The sequence below is a fragment of the Pomacea canaliculata genome, linkage group LG12 (assembly GCF_003073045.1).
Source record: "Pomacea canaliculata isolate SZHN2017 linkage group LG12, ASM307304v1, whole genome shotgun sequence".
Lineage (NCBI taxonomy): Eukaryota > Metazoa > Mollusca > Gastropoda > Architaenioglossa > Ampullariidae > Pomacea > Pomacea canaliculata.
Genome location: NC_037601.1, coordinates 10,797,282 through 10,819,918, shown reverse-complemented (window position 1 = coordinate 10,819,918; position 22,637 = coordinate 10,797,282). Strand labels below are relative to the sequence as shown.

General features: G+C 38.4%; 2 protein-coding genes across 2 annotated transcripts; one reads left to right on the top strand and one right to left on the bottom strand.

Moving 5' to 3' along the window:
- Positions 1-364: 364 nt before the first annotated feature.
- Positions 365-11,641, bottom strand: LOC112576587 (ribonuclease P protein subunit p29-like). The gene is made up of 6 exons (XM_025259164.1): positions 11,579-11,641; positions 11,282-11,363; positions 10,721-10,941; positions 4,750-4,818; positions 2,669-2,847; positions 365-862 (listed from the first exon to the last, which is right to left on the bottom strand). The coding sequence occupies exons 2-6, from the start codon at positions 11,330-11,332 to the stop codon at positions 726-728; spliced, it is 657 nt and encodes a 218-aa protein (XP_025114949.1). The 5' UTR covers positions 11,333-11,363; positions 11,579-11,641; the 3' UTR covers positions 365-725.
- A 142-nt stretch (positions 11,642-11,783) lies between these two features.
- LOC112576586 (dolichol-phosphate mannosyltransferase subunit 1-like) lies at positions 11,784-22,142 on the top strand. The gene is made up of 8 exons (XM_025259163.1): positions 11,784-11,927; positions 12,388-12,487; positions 14,025-14,058; positions 15,053-15,129; positions 17,395-17,420; positions 17,593-17,688; positions 18,082-18,265; positions 21,796-22,142. The coding sequence occupies exons 1-8, from the start codon at positions 11,830-11,832 to the stop codon at positions 21,898-21,900; spliced, it is 720 nt and encodes a 239-aa protein (XP_025114948.1). The 5' UTR covers positions 11,784-11,829; the 3' UTR covers positions 21,901-22,142.
- Positions 22,143-22,637: the final 495 nt, after the last annotated feature.

The following is a 22,637-nucleotide window of genomic DNA, read 5'->3' as shown; positions in this document are numbered from 1 at the left end:
GTGCATCAGGTTGCACATAAGGCCTCAACCAGAGTCTGCCACCGATGTCGATCGGCTGAAACCCACTCCAGGTGACCCCATGTCCAGCCCTTTCCTTTCATCTCCCTTTCCACTGTTCTTCTCCAAGTTTCCTTTGGGCGGCCTCGTTTTCTTCGACTGTGTCTTTTAAAATTTTTTTTTTAAAGATAAGCCTATGTACATTAATATGTACATATGCTTATCTTAAAAAAAAATACACACCACTCACATCTTTTATTTCCATCACCATAAGGTGTTAATTAATAATGATGCCCTAAGCCATTTCTTGACAAAATTTTAGGTCAGAGAATCTTTCAGTGCACCCTTCACAAATGAGCCAAAGCTGTTTCTGTGTGACTCATCCCATGCTGCATTTTTTCAGGAAAAATGCATACAAATTCAATCTAAAATTCTGCAACAAATTAGCAGTCTCACACAGTTCATTTTGGCGAATTTAAGTGGTTAAGAAATATATGACTGACGGAATTCTGGTAGAAAAAATAATTAGTTATAAGCTACAGCAGTCTGTTGTCTGTTAACTTTTATGGTTTTCACTCGGTATATCCTATTCAAACAAGGCACCTATAATTGCAATACTTATAACACTACATATCTTGATGAAACTAATTTATTGAAATAAAGGTAATTCATTTAAACAAGGGACTAGATCTTGTCAAAGAATTATGTCCAGAACAAACACATGTACTTCACAAATCAACTGTTGCTTTTGATTTAAATTTTCTTGATGACCTTTCAGCAGCCTTGACCTTGAAGTGGTTGCCATGTATAGTGAAAATGTGCCCATTTACCTCGAAGGCAAACACGCTGTTCATTTTTGGTACCTCTGAAACATAATTGTTAAGCAAAATTGAAAACTTTGTAAGCCATTCAGAACTTCAGCAAGATTTCTAATCAGTTGAACTGCAGCCTCTCAAAGAATAAAAACAACATTATGACAAGTCATGTAAATTTCTGATGACTGGATAGTACTGTTTGTAGGCTTGTATCTTATAAAAAGTTTGATTTAGGGAAATGGGATCTGATATAAAACTCAGCTCAATCATTTGAGAAGAAAAATGAACTGGCTGGTAAACCGTGTCCAACTGCACATTACACATATCTGTGAGAGATGTACTTTAATCAAGATATGTCATGCCTTATATTTCATTCATAATGTAGCAATACTGGCATGTGAGATATACTTTATGCCTTACATTTAATTCACAATGCAGATATGCTGATTAGAAATAAGTGTGCGAGATGAACTTGAAGATTCATTGTGGGTAATGCTTTACTAAATTTTCATTTGGCCTTTAAAAAAATTATTTGTTTCTAATCAAATGTCATTAAAAATTTTTAAGGGAATTTTAAGGATATGGCATTAACAACAAATAATAAAAAGCATAAATGCACATCTTCCCACTTGGAAAAGAACTCGATGCACTTCAATAAAGAAACAATTGTTTGTTTTTAACGCCGTGCCAGCGACTAAGGCTATAATCACGGCAATAAAAAGTAATCTTAACTTGAAAAGTTTAGGGATAAAAACCCCCGGAGTGATATAACCATAGCATTCTTTAAAAGGCCCACGCAAGAAGTAAACAATATGTAAAAGAGTTGATAAAGTGTAAAAAGGCGTGGTGAAGCCCAAAATGGCCACCAACAAACCAAACAACCAAGAGACAAACAGTTACCAGGACATAAAATTCCTTAAGTGTGAAGTAAAGTCCTATCCTCCTTAAAAATGTAAAGATTGCTGCTAATGGGAGGAGCTGAACAATGAAAAGAAAGAATTTGCTGTGAAAAAACTGCCGGCGGATACTCTAGAGCTCAGGACAATCATAACATGTACCACATTAAAACTTCCTTTACACCATGGACAAACTGGTGGTGGTTTACTTCATAGTAGGTGTCCTTGCGTGGCATAGGTGTGTCCTAACTTTAATCTAGCTAGGACCACCTCCTCCCACCTCACAGGATAGCATTTTAGAGAGTCATTTTTATCTGTTCTATTATACCTATATCATGTTGAAATAAAAGTTTTATGTGAAACATTCCAAAATTGCCAAAAACAATAAAATTTGAACAGCCATATTATAAAGGACAAGTATCATTGCTACTGCTTGTTGATGTGCACAACACTGCTTTTATGTTGTGTTATGAAATGTCTAACAAACTTTTTTTCTTTTTCTTTCTTTTTTTCATGATAAAATTGCAAAATACTATTAACATTACAGTCGAATGTCCATTTCACATGGTCAAATATCTCAAAGCACTTTTGAATAAAATGTATAAAAACACTTGCCAATTTTTTATTCTCTATACTCTCTTTTAATTGGTTAGAAAATTATGAAAAAAAGTTATGTTGAAAAAGAAGTAAAATAATTGTGGAATGTTTTGGGTAAAACACAGTAATCCACAGAAGAAGTGTTCTAGATATACATATACCAAGATATCCAAATCATGATTTTTGTCAAAATCTATTATCATATCTCCCATTAAGTATTTGAAGATGTTATTGTGACTTTTACATCTTTGTCTCAAACAATGACAGAGGCATGATACATTAGGCAAAGGCAGTAGTGATGTGAATCACAGACTCTAGAAATAAAAAGGCTATAAAATACCAAAAGCCTGCATGGGTGCTTACTTTTGATTGCATCTTGGGAAGTGATAAGAACAAACATATTCCTTGTCTCCTGCAGCACTATTCCATGTAGACCCACATATGAAGGGCACTTAGAACGACACACTGTCAAAATGCATCCATGCAAATCCATCTTCAAAATCTTGAGGCATGCAGCTTGAAGTGCTCCTTCACTATGTAAACTGTACAAAGAACAAGATTTGGCAACAGAAATAATAAAAAATGCAAAATTTGTAAAGCGCATACTCACACCCCTAAGGAGTATGCTTTAGTGCATAAGAACGAAAGAAACATGGACAACATATGAGGGAGAAGAAAACAAATAACATATGAACTATTAAAAAATAAAGAAAAGTACTAACATAGAATAAAATCAAATAAAGAAAACGCAAAGAAGAACCTATAACAAGAACAAAAGCTGAGAGTAACATGATATTTCAAAAGGAAGGGTGTGAAAAAAAGAAAAGACTAGCACGAGAAAGTGTGTTACGAGTAATGTTTACGAATGAGATGCGTTTTCAGTGCACGTTTAAAGGATTCAATAGTGGGTAGGTGTCGGATATGGAAAGGGAGAGAGTTCCATTGTTTTGCTGCACAGTAACTAAAAATCCTGTGGCCATATGCTGTTTTGGTGACAGGAAGAGTAAGGAGACGATCAGGAGTGGAGTTGTCTATCTGGTACATAACGGAAGAGCAGTTCAGAGACAGGTGCCAGGTGCCAGCAAAGAAATTAAAACGCAGTACGGACAATTTGTACTGGATGTGAGAACAGATAGATAGCCAGTCCAGAAAATGAAGGAGAGGAGTGATGTGGTCCCGTTTCCTATCTCTAAGCACCAGATGTGCAGCAGAGTTCTGTACTTTCTGCAGTTTGCGAAGAAGGTATGCAGGACAGCCAACAAGCAAGGAGTTGCAGTAATCAAGCCTGGATAGAGCAAACACACAGGCAAGAGTGTTGGTAACACACGTAGACAGAATGTAACGGATGGCGCTGATCTTGCGTAGCTCATAATAGGCAGACTGACAGACAGCTTTAACTTGTTTTTTAAGAGTCATGTCTGCAGCAACAATGAATCCCCAATTAGTGATGGAGGACGCAAAGGTGATGTTGATTTTGCCCACCTTGATGTGAATTGGTGGAAAAACGAGCGAAGATTGATTTCTTCTTCTCAAAAAATAGAAGGCTTCCCTTTTATCATCAATGAGAAATCATACAATTAAAACAATTGAAATTAGTAATTCACTGACTACAGCTATACAGTATATAGTTGTCATGGTCACTAACCATTCAAGCAACAGTCAGAATTACGCAGTAAATAGCTCACATGTAGGTGGATATATTTCACCAATCAAAGAAATACACCACCATTGCATTGAACAGCTAAATGCACATAGTATTGGTGCTGGTTCTCAGACTAAAACTGTTTAGTCAACGAGGCCTACCGTGCAAACAGAAAGACCATGACACTTGAATGGTCCAGTGGTGCAATGATTAAGTACTTGTCATTGATACAGTGAGGATCCAGTGTCCTACCTTCGGATCTCATCTCAGGCATGCTAACTAAATACCTGTCTAAAGAAAAATACACAAACAATGCAGCACTGGAATCCTGCACTTGGTAAATTTGGCAGACCTTCAGAACTTGAGAACAAAAAATACCAACCTGAAAAAAAAAAAACCACTACATCCAACTCTTGCTGTCATATTCCCCACTTTTACCCTTTTGTCCCCTTCCAGGTCCCCATCCCTCTCATGTCCTTAGTGAGAAATCACCTGAAAGTAGATTTCTCCCTCACAATAACCAAAAAGTGTAGCCAGCATTTTGTACCATGTTCAGCCTTAGTCAAAGGAGTAAGTAAATTTGCATCAATGTGATGCAACCAGCTTTTTATGATGGCCATATTTTTTTAGCCTTGCTGTCCATGATACTAACATTTGGTGCCCAGGGGCCAGCTAAATCTCTTAGCAGCAAGCTAATGTTGGTGACCATTTTCACTCAGAAATTGAAAAATAACAATTGTATTTGTAGTGTACAGGCACATTGTGAGCTCCAAATGCATATAAAACAGTTCATGTTATCTACCTATTGGTCTGTATCACCTCTTGCATGTACTGTGTCCACATGTGGTGTAGTGACATACAATTCTCAAAACTGCAAACAAAAGAGAGTACAATCAGTAAACAAACAAAAAGTGACAGCAAAGTTTAAAAGAAATACCTCTCCTGATTACTTTGTATCTCCAATAGCTATTTTTTTAATTTCTTTTTCTAGATGATGAAAAAGCAGAAAAAACCCAAAGGAATTGCCATATGAAAGGAAGTAAAATTTCTTGCTCTCTCTGTCTATTTTCCATCGTTTCATAGTTCAGTTACATTGGGAAGTTAATTCTATTTAAAACAAATGTAATAACAGCTTTCTCTAAAAGGGTAGAAGTTGTTGAACACTGCATCAACTGGGTTGTCAGAAAAGTCATGATGCATTTTTGCAATAGATGGCACTAGTTCATTTTTGGAAGTACTAGAGTCAATTGCATCTATGTTACTGCTAGCTCATTTGACAGCTGACAGTTCTAGCTTCATTCTTAGAAATAGTTGAGTTGATTTGGTTGAGTTTAGGAGATTTTACAAGCTGCAGATGACAGATCAAACCATGCATTTTTGCCATATTTTACTGTTTTACTTCTGTAAAGGAAAGAATGAATATCAAGCTTGTGAAAAGTTGCATAAAATGTACGGTCAGTGCTCCACAAGAACATCAGTGCTCATGATGGTTCACGCTGGCCAGTCGCTTTCCTTCCTCGTCCCCTGGCTCCACGAGACGAGTTGAAGGGACCTCCAGTAGCTGAGGGTGGGCTCCTTTGAGGCACGGAGCCCGGCACTGCACCTGCCTGGCGGATCTTCACAGGGTGAGCACCATTTCTGTCATTACTTTCTCCAAGTGGCATAGGCTGTGTTGCGTGGTGGTGTGGTTATTTCAGAGTGCGCCTTGCGGCCCACCACCTCCGACTTCAGCACTCATGGACCACTCTTTGTCTGGTCTCTACCCTTCGACCTGTCCGACTTGGGTGACCCTGCTAGGAGCTGATGCTCCTGTCGGCATAGCTCTTAGGGTCATCGAGACACGCAAGTTCCCCGACTGCGGCAAGGTGGTGATCCAACAGGGGGCGTACCACCAAAGCCAAGGTCAACCCCAACATCAGCATCATACATTGGAATGCAGAAGGGGTTACCAACAAGAAGATAGAACTAGAACAGTTCCTGCACCAGAACAGCATTAACATCTGCTGTATACAGGAAACTCATCTACAAAAAGAAAAGCCCTTCAAGATCAGAGGGTACCAGACCTTCAGGAGTGATCGTCAGGGGAGAAAGAAAGGTGGAGTGTTGACCTTAGTCAGAAACAACATGAATGCAAGCGAAACGAAAAGATACATGGATGAGGCAGAATACATAGAAGTCAAGGTCACCATCACAAACAGCGTCCTCCATGTCATCAACTATTACTGCCCCAGTGACAAGATGCTGTCCCTTGACACTATCCAGGTTCCAGACAGCGGCTTCCTCATCACCGGAGACTTTCCCAGTCAGTCCCAGAGTTGGGGATACAACATCTTTGACAAGCGAGGAGAAGATATCGAAACTTGGCAAGACGAGAACCATCTAATCCTTGTCAACGACCCCACAGATCCACCAACCTTCTACCCGCGCCACTGGCACACAACAACAAAACCAGACCTGGCTCTCTGCACAGACGACATCCACAAGAATTTGAGCAGAACAGTCTTAGACCAGGTGGGAGGAAGTGACCATCGCCCAGTACTCCTTACCATCACAGGAAGTACGACACCTGAACCCCCGCAGCACGCCAGATGGAATCATAAGAAGGCACAGTGGGGGCTGTTCAGAATACGAACAAATGAGCTCACGAAAGACATCAAGGTGGAAGGACTAAACATCAACAATGTCGTCAAAGATTTCAATGCCAGTATCATCAAGGCAGCCAAAGAAACTATCCCACGAGGGGTGTGAAAGGACTACACTCCGTACTGGACAGCAGAACTTCAGAAAGCCCACGATGACCTGACAAAAGCCAGAGAAGAAGCAGAAACCAACCCCAGTCAAGAAAACAACATCAAGCTGCAAGAAACAAATGCCAAACTGCTAAGAACAAAAGTAGAGTGCAAGAGAAGAAGCTGGAGAGAAAAGACAGCAGGGCTGAATATGGAGAAAGACACCACCAAGCTGTGGAGGCTGACCAAGGCACTAAATGATGAGGGTAACAAGGGACAGAAGATCACCCTTGAAGAAGATGGACAGACACTGACAGATAAGGCAGCAGCAAATGCATTTGCGCAAGCATATGCAAAGGAGAGCAGCATCACCATCCCACCGCATCTGCAAAAAGAATTCAGAAAAGAAGAGAAAGAAAGAACAACAAATGGGGATGTCCATGAGTCGATGCAGCAAGATATCCCCATCCAAGAACTGAAGAATGCCATCAAACAGCTGAAGAAGAAAAAATCTCCAGGTCCAGACAACATAACGAATGAGATGCTGCAACACCTTGGCAGCACAGCCCTCACTAAACTACTAGACATTTTCAACCTTAGCTGGAGAGAAGGCCAGGTACCTCAGTGCTGGAAGGAAGCCAGGATGATCCCTGTTCTGAAAAAAGGGAAGAACAAGTCGCGAATCTTGAGCTACCGCCCCATCAGCCTAATAAGCTGCGTCTGCAAAACCATAGAGCACATCATCAATCAGCGCCTGCAGTGGTACCTGGAATCTGAAAGCATCATCATCCCAGAGCAAGCAGGCTTCAGAAGATACAGAAGCACCGAAGATCAGACAACGCACCTAGCGCAGGTCATAGAGGATGCTTTCCAAGCCCAGAAGGTCACCCTAGCAGTCTTCATTGATATGCAGAAGGCTTTCGACAAGGTCTGGAAGGATGGACTCCTGGTCAAGCTCCAGGGAAGCAACATTAGCGGCAACATGTACCGGTGGATCAAGTCCTACTTGCACAACCGAAGAGCCAGGGTGCTTGTAGACGGACACTGTGGCCGTAAGGTGCTGCTACGACACGGAGTACCACAGGGGGGAGTACTCTCGCCGACCTTGTTCATACTCTTCATCAACGACCTGGTACCAGAGCTTCCAAGGGGAGTCCAAGCAGCACTGTATGCAGATGACCTGGTCATATGGTGCTCAGAAGAGTATGCAACAACAGCAACCTACAGGATGCAGCTTGCACTAGACAAAGTGGCAGCCTGGGCAGACAACTGGTGCGTTACCATCAACCGTGACAAAACAACAGCCACTCTTTTCTCTCTTTCCACCAAAGCGCAAGCTGGCAGACTAAAGTTGGGAGACGCTCCACTGACACTTGAAGACCAGCAGACGTACCTGGGAGTCACTTTTGACAAAAGATTGACATGGAAGCAACACATCCTGAACGCAGAAGCAAAAGCCAGAAGAAAGCTGAACATCATGAGAAAGCTGGCAGGAACACACTGAGGCGCCAACGAAAAGATCCTGAAGACCGTGTACCAAGGTACTGTAAGACCACACCTAGAGTACGGATCAAGCACATGGATGACAGCAGCCAAGTCACACCTTCAGACTTTGGACAAGGTGCAGAACCAAGCACTGAGAGTAATAACAGGCGCCATGAGATCTACGCCAATAGACAAGATGGAGCAGATAACAGGCATACCCCCATTAAACAAGAGAAGGGAATGCAAAGCACTCGTGCAGGCCACCAAGTACAGGCACAGTGAAGACCACCTGATGAGTGCCAGACAGAAACAACTGTCCTCGGGAAGGCTGAAAAGATCCAACTTTGTGCGAGAGACGCAGGCACTACATAGAAAATACCAAACAAAGCTTCCTGCACAGGTCCAGGTACCAACTCTCTCCCTCGATCCTCCTCCTTGGAAAGACAGAACAGGGAACATTACCATCTGCACCACAGTTCCTCACCTCACAACAAAGGATGAGCATAGCGATGTGAGCAAGAGAGCCCTGACGCTAGCCATGCTAGAAGAAAGGTACCCCCAGGAATCATGGATAAGGGCCTACACAGACGGGTCAGCCACAGACGCTATCCAGAGGGGAGGGGCCGGCGTGTACATCCAGTTCCCAAATGGACAGTGGCAGGCAGCAGCAATACCAACTGGCCTCCACTGTACAAACTATAGAGCAGAAGTAGAAGCCCTGGTCCACGCAGCAAACATCATCAGCAGCAGAGCAGACCATGACAGCCAGGTCGTCTTCCTGACCGATGCTCTGTCGGTGCTGCAGGCAGTCAACAATAACAAACTGCCAGACCTGGAAGCCGCACTGCTAAACATCAAGTGCCTCAGAACGGCTCTGCAGTGGATCCCATCACACTGCAGGATAGATGGGAATGAGGAAGCTGACAGGATGGCTAAGTTGGGTGCAGAGGACGAGCAAGAAGACAATGCAGTCAACATGTCAGAGATGAAAACCATCATTAAGTCTCTGTACAGGCCACAGCAACCACTGGACAGCTACCATCAGCTGTCCAGACCGGACCAGGTCGCTATCTTCCTCCTCAGGACTGGGCACAACAGGCTGCTCCACCACTTACACAGGAAGTTGCACCTCGTGCCGTCCCCGAGATGCCCATGTGGAGAGGCAGACCAGACTGTAGAACACATCCTACAGGACTGTAGGAGTCTCCGTACCCTGAGGAAAGAGACGTGGCCAGTCGGAGACCCTGCACAACAAGCTGTACGGGCCAGTGGAGACTCTACAGAAGACCACCAATTTCATATCAAGAGCTGGTCTCCAAGTGTGATAAAAGAGGCGAACGACAAAAAAAAAAAAATGATGGTTCACAAAGTGCCATGGTGATGATTTTGATCTCAAGGATGCTCTTCAGTCATGGAGGCTCACAGAGGTTGATTATGTCGTAATAAAGGCACTAGTTGAGTCAAACCCACATCACACGACATGAGAGATTGAAGAAACATTGAACATTCCCCACTCAAGCATATGCAACCACCTGAATAAGCTGTGATGCATCATATTTGGGTTCCTCATGAACAAGATGTTCACTTGACACATTTAAATATCTGCGATATGCTCATTAAATGTGAGGAAAACAATCTCTTTTTTGAAGAGACTGATCACTGGTGATAAGATGTGGCATGCAAATGGTCTTGGTCCTTACATGATGATTCGCATCAAATGACATTGAAAGCAGATATTCATCAGAGGACTGTTATGCTCTTTATCATGGTAGGATTTTAAGGGTGTTGTTTGTTTTAGCTCTTACCAAGGAACTAAACAATCAATTCAAATGTGTACTGTCGGCAATGGGAACATGTGAACAAATCCATCATCGATAAACATTCAGCATTTGTTAATCATAAAGGAGTCATGTTCCATTATGATAACGTGAGACCACACACAAGTTTGATCACCCGTCAAAAGTTATTGGAATTTGGATGGAATGTGTTGCCACACCCACCACACTTGCCTGACCTTGCAGACCAAAATTTGACTTGTTTTGCTCTCTTTGAAACTCTTGCATGGTATAAGGTTCAGTTTATATAAGGCTGTAAATCAGCCTAGTTCAGTTTTTCACTGATAGAGACAGGTCCTTCTATGAATGAGGAATTAAGAAGCTCATTGAAAGACGGCAAAAAGTTATCAAACAAAGTAGGTAATATATTATTGATCAATCTTTGTTCTCTGTATAAATACCCTTATAAAACAGAAAAATACATCATGACTTTTCTGACAACCCAATATTTCAACTGCTTTTGGTTGTCAATAAGCAGCTGGAGGGATTCTAAACTGGATTCTCAGCGGTGGATTAAGAAACAAAAAAATTAATTCTTGGAGATCGCAGATTTTTTTGAGAGAAAATTTGGATAAACCCTACAGATAAAAGAAATGCAGACAGTGTTTTAATAGAGCACAGAAGTAGCATAAATGTCATTAGAAAGTTTAATCAACTAGAAATAATATTTCCTTTACAGCTACAAGCATACACACATCAACACAACACTGAGACAAACATTTACCTGTGTTCATTTCCTTTTAAAGGAAGGATTTTCCTTCTTTTGACCTCTTTATGAGCAGTTTTTTGCCTCTTCTGTTTAACTGGGTCAGATTTTTTGCGTTTGACGTAAGTAAGTGAAATATGTGTGCTAGAGATTGAATGCTCATTAGTCACAAGTCTCTTAACAGGCAAATGCCGTTTAAGAAAAGATGCGATAACATCCTCTTTAAGCATTTTTCTGGTCTGGAAAAAAATGAAAACAAATAAGCAATTAATTTTTCGGAATAATGTTTTAGAATTGTTTTTTTTTTTTTCCTTTCACCATCATTGCGAAAAGAGATGTAGTACACACAAAGGCGAGACCAAGGATAAAATTGGGAGTTCCTCTACCATGTCCATGAATTGTCTCAATTGTGACTGTATGTGTGTTTCTTAGCGGCAGGAATGAATGTGTCATGGTATCGTTGATTGTTGTAGTTGTGCTGTGCTGTGTGATTCTAACCCTTTCTCGATTGCCCTCTGGGATAAATGAAATTAAGACCTGTTTATCAATCACATTATTTTTCTTTTCACTTTTACTCACCTTACGTGTCATAGTTACCTCTGATGTTTTATAGGTCAATGAAGTATCCATTGCAATCTATGTTATTTTATTTCCAAATAATCTAAGAAGAAAACAGAAATACAAATTTGGAGAACATTGTGCTTCGCTTTATATACTCGTCGTTATCGAGAAGACCATGTCTAACAGACAAGAAAAACAATGAAATTGGATTATCAGTATATAAATTTGACAACAAAATTATACTTAAAATTTATTGAATGGTGGAAATAATATTACTGCTGATATAGACTTAGGTGTTCATTAAAGATAACATGCCTGTAGGACGTGCTTTAGGTTCTTGGTACAGAAAAGTTGTCGAGGATATCCAAATTTAACTAATTGCAGATTTCGCTTTTTGGAACTAAAATATTTCTATTAGCTTGCTTATACTTATATGGATTATTCTCTCCATTTAAACACACATATATATATGTAAATTATATTATACAACTATATTGTTACTTAATACTTGATTGTTGTGATTCTACGTTCAACAATAATAACATTAAGGCTGGCTTGAGTTCAACATGGCACCCAATAAGTATTCTGTCCTTTTACCAACATACAATGAACGCGAAAATTTACCTTTCATCGTCTGGTTGCTGGTCAAATACTTTACTGAAAGGTATTTCATTATATAATGCTTAATTTTAATGTTGTACGGTTATGGATACTATATAAATTATCTTACCCCTTTCATCTCTGACAATGATGGGAACGTTTATGACGATTCTTCGCATGCTGAGGTGGAAGTTTGTGGAGCATTGAGAGGGAAATACTCATTGTATAATCATTTTCAAAGATCATGTAAGCTGTGTAGAAAGATTTCTCCGTCAATATCCTGTATAAATATATCTATAAAACTATTGGCATTTATTTTTAAATCAAATCAGCTTCGTGATCTCTTAACGATCTTCTGCACATCTGGTTTCACAAAACATGAGTCCATAAGCTTTTTGGTTAAAAATAGCAATAAAGTAACGTTTTATCAGTGTTTACGTAACCAAGTGCAGTACGCGTGGACGTTATTGCAGAAGACCATTGTATTTATTTTTATTTTTTTTTTTTTTGGTGTGTTATTTCAGTGGTACTGATTTTGAGGTGATCATAATTGATGATGGAAGCCCAGATAAAACATTGGAGGTGGCAGAGGAGCTTCAGCGGATTTATGGCAAAGACAAGATAGTAAGAAATTACTACATCTTCCTCTTCAACAATTAAGATTGACATTACCTTTAGTAACTTATATGCTTATATTATTCTTTAAAATAATTAAAGGTTCAGTATATAATCAAATCAAAATCAAAATCAAAACAGACTTTATTGTCTGCCCAGGAGACCCAGGGCAGAAATTTGTCTTTGCTCATACCCATACAGACATTTAACACACAGTTAGGAGTAAAAGTGAGGAGTAAAATAGTGTTGATTGCACCAGTCCATCAAAGCAGTGTATGTTTATCCTAACAACAAACCTTGGGTGACCAAGGGCCTAAAAGCACTGCTGAACAAAAAGAAACATTTGTTCATCACGGGCAGAAGCCCAAGACAGAAGATTAGTACATACCGATATGTCATGCAAGAAATGAAGGTTTTATTGGCTTTGTTGCTGTTGGAACCTCTGTATCCTGCTGTAAGATTTAAGGATCCCAAAATTAGATCCGAAAGATGCAGTTCCCTCTTATGTGAGTTTGCACACATATTTGTGCAGCAAATTTTCAGGTATTTAAAGCAACTTTTAAGACAGCATTTCTGTTTTTGATTGAAAATTGCTGAGCCAAATTCAGTACAGCAGTTATATAAGAGGCTAGTAGCCACACATCCATGCCATCACAAATGCCAACAACACAGTGGCATAAGAGACCTACTGCTTGACTGCAGACATGTCTTTTTTTTTTAATTTGTTAGTTTGATTTGCATTTAACCCAGCATATATCCTCTCAGAAGATGAGTCTTTCAACATCTTATAAATAAAACAGTCAGATAGTGTTTGTGGTGGTAATTGATAATCGTACAAAATTACAACAGTTGTCTGATTCTCACCACATCATACAAGAACACTCCTGTTGTGGTTGGTTTTGTTTTGTGCTGTGCTTAGTTGGCATACATTGCCCTGGAGCATGTTTGTTTATTTGTTTATTTTCGTCCTTCTAAGATGTCACACAGAGCCAGTTGTGACATCATGTACTATGCAGAGCAATGTAATTTTATAGGGCACCCCATTAGCAAAAGGAAAACAGAAAAGGAGGGAAACACGGAACCGAGGAAAAACATTGTGCCCACATTGTGAACTTGAGCTGTAAACCTGTAGAACTAGGGAAAGGACATCAAGTGTACAAGTGTTTTGTTGTTTTGCTTTACTCATGCCCCATCAGCCTATATAGTCGGAGTACTAGTAGAGTATTTATTTCAAACCTGATGAATTCTCTGGGGCCGTAGGTTTGGACTGGAGGGAAGGCTACCTTGGAGATAGCTGTAGATCAGAAGTAAAGGTACAAACAGTCACTAACCCAAATGAATGCCAGATAACATTAAGATCTTTGCCTTACTTTTGACTATAGTTGCTGCCAGTGTTAAGGCATATCCTGTAGTTATGGAGGTAAACCAAATAATACACATGTACCTTTTCCAAGCTGCTGCATTATCATTTTGGGAAAAGAAAATGCAAGTGGACCACATCCGAGCATTTGAGATTGAAAGTTTTGCACTATATTCTGTTTTCTAGGTTTTACGCCCCAGAGGAGGGAAGCTTGGACTTGGTATGTTAATAATCATTAATATCATTCATATGTGCCACAGTGGATTTTACACAGTCAGCATAACTGTGACTCTTGAGGAGTAATTTTATTAGACATACGTATGCTTGCCTATGAGGTCAAAAAGAACCATGCGGACTAGAAATATTTTTCTCAAAGTTTTACAGAGTTTTCAGCTTACTATCATGTTAGCAATCACTGGCCCTATTATAACTAAAGTGCCCTTTGTGTATGTTATGTCTTTTATTTTCCCTAATCATGTCTTGTTTTTTTTTAGGATAATGTGTGGTATATGGGTCACCTTATCTCTTTCTAGGAATTTTTAAACTAAGTAATCCTCCTACCAATTCTAAATGTTGTATAGCATCTGTCTTGTATCTTTTGGTTAAATGATCTTTTATTTAGGATCAGATGCTTTTGACATTTTCTATGAAGAGATCTATGTGATTTAGAATTATATCCAAACCATTTTAAGCTAGGTACCAGCTTATTTATTTTCATCACAGCTATTGTCTTAACTATTTTTGAATGGTGTTAATATTGTGAAATAGCTGTCATCTCTCAGGGTTTTACTCTAGTTGAGTGTCTTTGATGATGAAGATTCTTTTATCATTAGTGTATTTGGATTGTCAGATATGTTTTTGTCTTGGAAGAGGAACAAACAATGGCTTCAGTTTTGATCTAGCAGATTTTATTTTGTTATTTCAATTTTTTCCTAATAATTTACTAGTGGAGTAGCTAAAATTCAAGTCTCTCAAGTATCAAGATATACTTGAAATTATTCATGGCATTACAACATTTTTATGACTTTAACATGTAAGAAAGGGATATAAAAAATAATTGATTAACATTTGTATAGTGCTGATGTTCATTACTTCTGTTTTAAACTCCATAACAGTTAGTGAATAGCATAAAAGACTTGAAATGTATAACCTGCACATATAGAGTAGAAAATTCAGCTCTGCATTATTGTCCCATACTTTGTTTACTTTTTCAGGAACTGCATACATTCATGGGATCAAACATGCAACAGGGAACTTTGTTATTATTATGGATGCTGACATGTCACATCATGTAAGATTTTACAGAAAACAGCCACTATTCTGTCTGTTCTGTGCCTGATATATAAAAAGTTTTTGTTTAAATTTATCAGATAAGTGCCAGGGTCAGCCCAGATGAGTATGTAATAGGTACATCTTTTGATTATATCTCAAGTGCTGCTAATAAATTTTTATTACTAAAAACAAATGAGTAAAAAAATCCCAAAGGTACAAAAAACAAAAACCAAAAAAGCGTACTATTGTGCGTGTGTGAGTGCGTGGGTAGTGGATGTAGATTTAGTCCAATTGTTCATTAATGTTTCTATTCAAAACTCTTTATTGGGTGTATGGGCCAGTACTTACACTGATTCTTTTGTTGCAGTGAGTGTAAGAGAATGTAACAGACATTGACATGATTTATAATATTACTAACTGAATGGTGCACTTATTAAGTTTCATGACATATGATAATTGGTGTACCTTAATAGTAGGAAAATGTGTGTATATGCAGTTCAGCCTGCTTCAGATTTGAATTTAAGCCAATTTTAAGCTGTTAGTCTTATTTATATGCACCAGACTAAATGAGTGCAGGTTCTATGCATGTATGGTTTTGGCTTCTCTTTTCTATCAGTTAACCTAAACTATGCCCACAATCAGTGATGTTAATACATAATGCTTAGAGTAAACTGATAAAATATGACAAGGTGTAAAAGGCCAAATATGCTTATATTATCCAGAATTTGACATTTGTCATCATTCCCTCAAACATTCTCCACCTTGACTGCAGGTGGTGTGCAGCTCTTTAAGACATTCTAAATGATTTAGGAATAGACCATAACATCTGCTGCTGTTAATAATAATAATGGGAACTTATAACACAAAACATCATGACCAAGATAGATCACGCTGTCTGCACAGACCAATAATCATAAATGAAAGATAACAGCCAGTGGACAGTAAGGTATGTATAGGCACACTGAACTACTTAAAGATGAGGCACAAGAGTAGAATCTAAAGCAATGGATGAAGGTATGAAGGGATACAGGTGCTGTAAACAGTGTGAGATGGAGTCGTTACATGATGGTTAGCATGACAAACAGTATTACAAGGGAGTTAAGAATAGTATTTCAGGGATAGTACTTTGTGAACAGATATGTTTTCAGAGAGCATTTAAATGTAGCCTTGGAGTAAGCGGTGAATGTGATGTGGAAGAGAGTTTCATTGCTTAGCAGCACAGAGGGAGAACATCCGTTGTCTGAATGTGACTGTCTCTGTGGAAAGGAGGATAGAATGCGCGAGTCTGATGAGGAGCAAAGGTTTTGGGCAGGGGTGTGGACAGACAAGATTTCAGTAAAATAGTGGGGGGAGTAGTATATTTCCATGCAAGTACAGCATTTGATTGAAATACTGTAGCTGTCTAGTTAAATGGGAATATCAGGTAAATGCATAGAACTATCCCAAGCCAAATGAGTTTATATTATAAATAGAATAGTTGTACAAGAGAATCAGATCTTCATTTATAAAACTTCTAGTTCAACATCAGTGACATGAAAGATAAACAATCGTATTCTTGAAGAATGATCAGAACAACAGGCTAGAATATGTATACTATTAATTTCTGTTTGCTAGACCATACTTCATATAGACTACATAGATGGCAGAAGGAAAGAGTTAGGCTCTGCCTTTTACATGGCATGCTTTTGACACAGTGGACCACTTTCAAGGCCCCTGTAATCTCTAGGCTATAAGGCACTGTATATGTACCTTTTAATATCTTGTTACTCAGTTTTGTTCATGTTTTAAATGCCAAACTTCTGCCGTAGGGTGACAAAAAATGGTTTGACTTAGAGGAGGGAGATGATGAGCACAGACAGGTTCATCATGCTTTGCTAATTGCTTCCACCTGGCTGATAAGTGCCCTTTGGGTCAAACACATTCTTTCCTGGCAGACAGAATCAAAGGCTGAATGACCAATGAATGATCCTGCCAGACAGTGAAAGTTCAGTCTTCAAGGGTTAGAATAATGGGAAATATTCTTTTCAGTTTTTCTCTATGTAAAAAAGAAACCTTTTTACAAATATAGACATGTGTATTGACAGACTAAAGTGTAGATTTAACTTATTTCTAACATGCAAAGAGTGATTTTTACAAAACAAAAGAGAGAAAAGCCTTGCAAATGGGTTGGGGAGTTATAATACACATGCAGTTGAATACAAAGATGCAAGTGTTCACTTGATGACTGTCGATGCACAATGATTTGAATCATTTACCATAATATTTGTAATTGTTTTTTTTCCAGCCAAAGTTCATTCCCCAACTTATCAAGTAAGTCTGCCTTGTATATTTGTACTTGAAAGATTGTGAGATATAATACTGCAGGATTACTATTGTGGAACTAAACACTTTATTTTGAAATATTTGTATGATTTGTTACTTCACACTCTTAGTAAATGCTCTTGATCTTTGAAAAATAATGTATCCAGTTTGTTGGCTGTAGGAAGCAAGAAGAAGGAAATTATGACATTGTGACAGGAACAAGGTACTCTGGAGATGGTGGTGTATATGGCTGGGATCTCAAACGCAAATGCATCAGGTCGGTTGTACTGTGTACTTATTTATACCTGGTATTGTAGCACAAAGACAGGGAGATTTGAACACGGATTATAAATTTGAGCATTTGAGATTCATCTGAGTTTTGATTTTGGAAGGTCTTAAGTTCTTGATTGTTGCTGAGAAGATATTTGTTATAGATGTTATTAATTTAAAGACAAATTTTTCACATATAAGCGCTCACAGTTCTATTTAGTCTGTGTTTAATATATCTAAAAAAAAACCGGCATTTTTTTCTGTCAGGAATAATTATTCTCAACATACTTTTCTTAGGTATAATATTTGTAGTTTAAGTTGCTGCTAAAGAGAAGGTAACTGATGTCACTCTGATTGCATTAATCCACATCATGTTTGTGTCTAAATGTTTTCTCTTTAGCCGAGGAGCCAATTTCTTAACACAAGTACTGCTGCAGCCTGGAGTCTCAGATTTGACTGGTAGCTTTCGTCTCTACCGCATTGAAGTTCTCCAACATCTCATCACTTCTTGCATATCCAAAGGATATGTATTCCAGATGGAAATGATTATCAGAGCCCGCCAATTTGGATATTCAATAGGAGAGGTACTGATTGTTGAATGTGTAGTGAAATGTAGTGTTTTGCTTGTATGTAGTCAGCACTCTTAACTCCTTTTATACTCTATTTTTGGCTTTTAAAATGACATTTCACTATACAATAGCCTCTCCCACATTTTAAGAGAAATCATATTGCGCAGTTGCAAGTTTACACAATCAGTTCACTATTAATGCTTGAAAATCACTTCACATGCTGGGTTTTGGAACATGTTGCCCATGTAAAGAGGTGAGGCACTGTGCATGCCTGTTCTGATGTGACTAAACTTCCTCCTTGCTCTATACAAAAACTGCTATTGCTAACATTACTGAAGTAATTGTCATTGCAGATTCTCTAGTCTCGACTTTTATTTTATACTTTTTACAAAACTAGCTCAACACAATTACAACCTCCATTTTCAGAAAGGCAATAACTAATGTTCTATGAATGTTTACATAGAAATTTTGAATTTCATTTACTAGAGAAAGATTAGTCATTGCTTCATTCAAAAGCAAACTGAGTAATAATAATACAAGTTGTTTGTGAGAACAAACAAATGTAGTTGAAATTTTCCTTTTGCAGCAAAGTAGACAGTATATGAAGAAGACATTAGAACATAAAGCATAGACCAGACAACAACAGAAAAATCAAAAACCAAATACAGATAGTAGATGCATAAAGCAGCAATGCATAAAAACATCATACAACAGGAGGGCAGTGAAAGAGGGAGTGCAAATACCATGTTGCAATTCTGTCAGTGGTGCCAGTCTAATTTTCTTGATTAGTTTGCATGACACTAGTGGTTTTTAAATTCTGGATCCTGATAATAACCAGGGTTTAAAATAATTCTTAGATGTCTCTTAGCAAGTGGTACATGGAATAAACATCTAGAGGGCACATCCAAAATTATGTGAAATGGAATTTTGCGTGATTTTCTCTTAACAGACTGCTGCTGAAAGACACAAAACTGCTTTTTCTGAATACTAATTTCCCACTGCTGTTCTAAATTGTCTTTGATTAAGATGTGAGAGATGCAGAACAACTACTTCCTAGTGAACAAATGCAGACAAAAAGGAGACTCCCACAAATGAAAGACTTTGTCAACTCTGTGACAGTAAATTTCATTATCTCTTCCATTGTAAAAAAAAAAAATTGCTGACCCATGCAAACATAATTTATCACCTTACTATACTCACCATCTTGATATCTCTAGGTTCCATATACTTCTGTCTTCAAGAAATAAAAAGAACCTTACAAAATTAGCTCAGTTTGCTAGCTTATTACTGAGAAGCGTAACCTAGGAGAACTAACTGAATGTATATATTTTATGCATAAACAGATATGTGTGAATGTGTATATGTACTTGTGAATTAGGTAAGAATTACAGAATTATTTCCCCAAAAGTTTGTCCTGTCTATGGTCCTGTCGAAACCTGTTTTTACACTTTGATTTGATTACATATCCAGTGACTGAAAAATCACCAATGATGGAAAGAGCAAGCAAAAGAGCAGAGAATTATGTGTGCCTGTATTTGCTGGTATGAATTCATAGAAATGTGTGTTAGAAAATACAGACTGCAGCACAGCTGGTTCTCAGACAAAACAATTTTTTCCTCAAAACTGAAACTGTCCTTGACCCTTTTTAAGGCATTTGTCCAAGTACATTATCATACTAGTGGACTTGTATTTTATTTCCCCCTTGTTCCTGTCAAACTAAATTTTCCCACCTGTGGGAAAGAAAGTTCCCATCTATTTATGCAGTAGTTTCCATCTATTTATGCTTATTGAGCTCTTGTACAGTATTTTGATGACTTGAACAATGCCCTCTTTGATATTAAATATGTGAATTAAATGCCACAGCCCCTGTTGCCAGCTCTGTCAAATGTCTTTTAAGGTTAAAGTTGTCTCCTAGAGATCCCAATCATTTTCTGTCAGGACTGAATCCAACCTGTTCTGCAAACAGTTCTTTTGTGGTGGTACTGAGGCAAGTCTGGATTACTTTCTGGGTTACAGTATGAGCTTGCCTGGATGGCTTATCAGGATTACAGTTTTATAGTTTTGACACAGTTTGCTTTTTCCTTTCTTTGAAAGGGATAAAACTAGCGGTTGCATAGATTTTCAGGGTTACTCCTGTGTTTCCAGATTCCTTGGCATAAAACAGTAAGAACCTCCTTTGTTTCTTCCCACCCTTCTCACCTGCTCAAACAGCTCAGCTGGGGCATTGTCAGTATCAGGTGACTTCCCTTCCTTCAGTCTGCATACAGCTTTCTTTCCATGAGACTGGCACGCCTACTAGTCTGGTTGCTTTGGAGAATGTTAGTGTCTGTCTTCGATTGAAACTTGTACAGGTTGTTGCAATATTCAATCCATTGATTTAGTGTATCCACACTTTGCATGAGACAATCGCCATTATTGTCTTTGATCACTTAAGACTAGAGGTGACTTCTCTTGATGAGAGTGGTCAGTAGCTGGTATATGTTGTTTGCTGTCACCTCATGCCATGACTTTGGTTCTTGATCCAGTTTTCCTAAGATGCCTTTCTCATCTTCATCCTGATGTCTCAGCTCACTGCTTTGTACTGCTTCAAGGTTGCTTTTCGTTTCTTTTATTAAGGCCCTCTTTTGATTTCGCCCAAATTTATCTCCAATGTTTGGGTCATGCAGCCTGTCCAAGTCAATGAATTCTAAGGTTGGTTGAGTGGCATTTCACCTTTACCTTTAACTTCAGGCAGACAAGGCTGTGGTCACTGCCTGTGTCAATGCTTGAGTATGTCCTTGCTTTGGCCTTGCTGATGCTGGATTTGAAATGTCTTGGACATATAATGAAGTTGGTTTGATTGCAGACCAAACAATTTGAAAAGTACCAATTAACCATCTTGGATTCCTGTGGATGTACAAAGTCTAGGAGTCTTAAGCTTTTGTCATTGGTTTTACCTAGGATTATATATCTGTTTCATAGATTGGTGCAAGTAGAAAATGTAGCAACACAGATTCTCATGAAATATTTGTATGCAGGTGTTATTTCTCTTGACCTGATTAACAACTGCTAATACTTTTTGCAGCATTGTGTGTAATTAGTCGTGTGTTTACTAGGGATATTTTATACATTTTGTGTAATGTGTCATGTCTGTTACCTGGGGATATTTTATACATTCTGTGTAATCTGTCACGTCCAAGAGGAAACTGGCACAAACTTTGGAAGTTCTATCACACAATAAAAATAAACCTGCAAAAGCAAGATGGATGGTTTATTATTAACTTTCAAATAGCATTTTTGTTAGAACAGTCACTTGAAATTTTCAAAAGAAAAATGTCACATATTTTGAAAATTGTAAGCTAGTGAAAAGAGCATATAAGAATACATGCAAACAGCATATTCACAAACGTAGTTTAAATTGTAGAAAAAGAACAACCTTCAATAAATGCTGACATCGTAAAGTTTATTGTCATGTATGACACTATACAACACTTTGTTACTGTGAAATGTAGCATGATTCTTTGTTCTTTCCTAAGTGTTTACTTGTACATGGTTTTGTCGTACAGGTGCCTATTTCCTTTGTTGATCGTGTGTATGGAGAATCCAAGCTTGGAGGACAGGAAGTTGTGGACTTTCTCAAAGGTGTTCTTTATCTGTTTGCCTCAACTTAACAGGGCTGCTTTTCTGTCAGCTTTGTTGGCATCATATAATTCCTTTGAACTAAGAGATTGACAAATAAACCAAATATGTGTCACCATTTTGTTGTTGTTTTCAAGATCAGAATTGATTTGATGTTTAGCTCAAGTCCAAACTGTTAAGACCAAATATTCTACCTGAAGAGTAAGCAGTTTAGGTGTTTTTTTTAGACAGTTATAAACTTGGTTGTCAAATAAAAGAGTGGCTGTGCTTTGAATAAGTTGGAGTTTTTTTTAACACTGAACATTAGTTTTTGAATATTTGCTGGTATAGTTAACCACTAATTAATTGCATATGCTGAGCTTTGTTCTTTTCTGTCCCTCACATTGAAAACTGCACTCACGAAGAACTGTAAGACAGGGAATAGATGAATAAAATAACTGTAAACCAGAATAGTCCATGACCATAAACATGCAAAACAAAAGAGAGCAATATATTCACAAAAAATGTTCACAAAAGGAATACATGTCCTCAGAGACACCATTCATTCCGTATCTTGCCTGGAATTACATACTTATAGAATGTTTACTTGACCCATTCGGTGTTACTGTTTCACTGTATGAGATATGTCCTGGGTGGTCAACCGACTTGACAGAGATGTATGGCATTTGGGTGTTAAAGCATGGAAAAATATGAAGGGACTGTGGTAGTGATCTGAAGAACAAAATAATTAGAGCAGAAAAGGAAGTGTGCCTTCATATATTTGATTCAG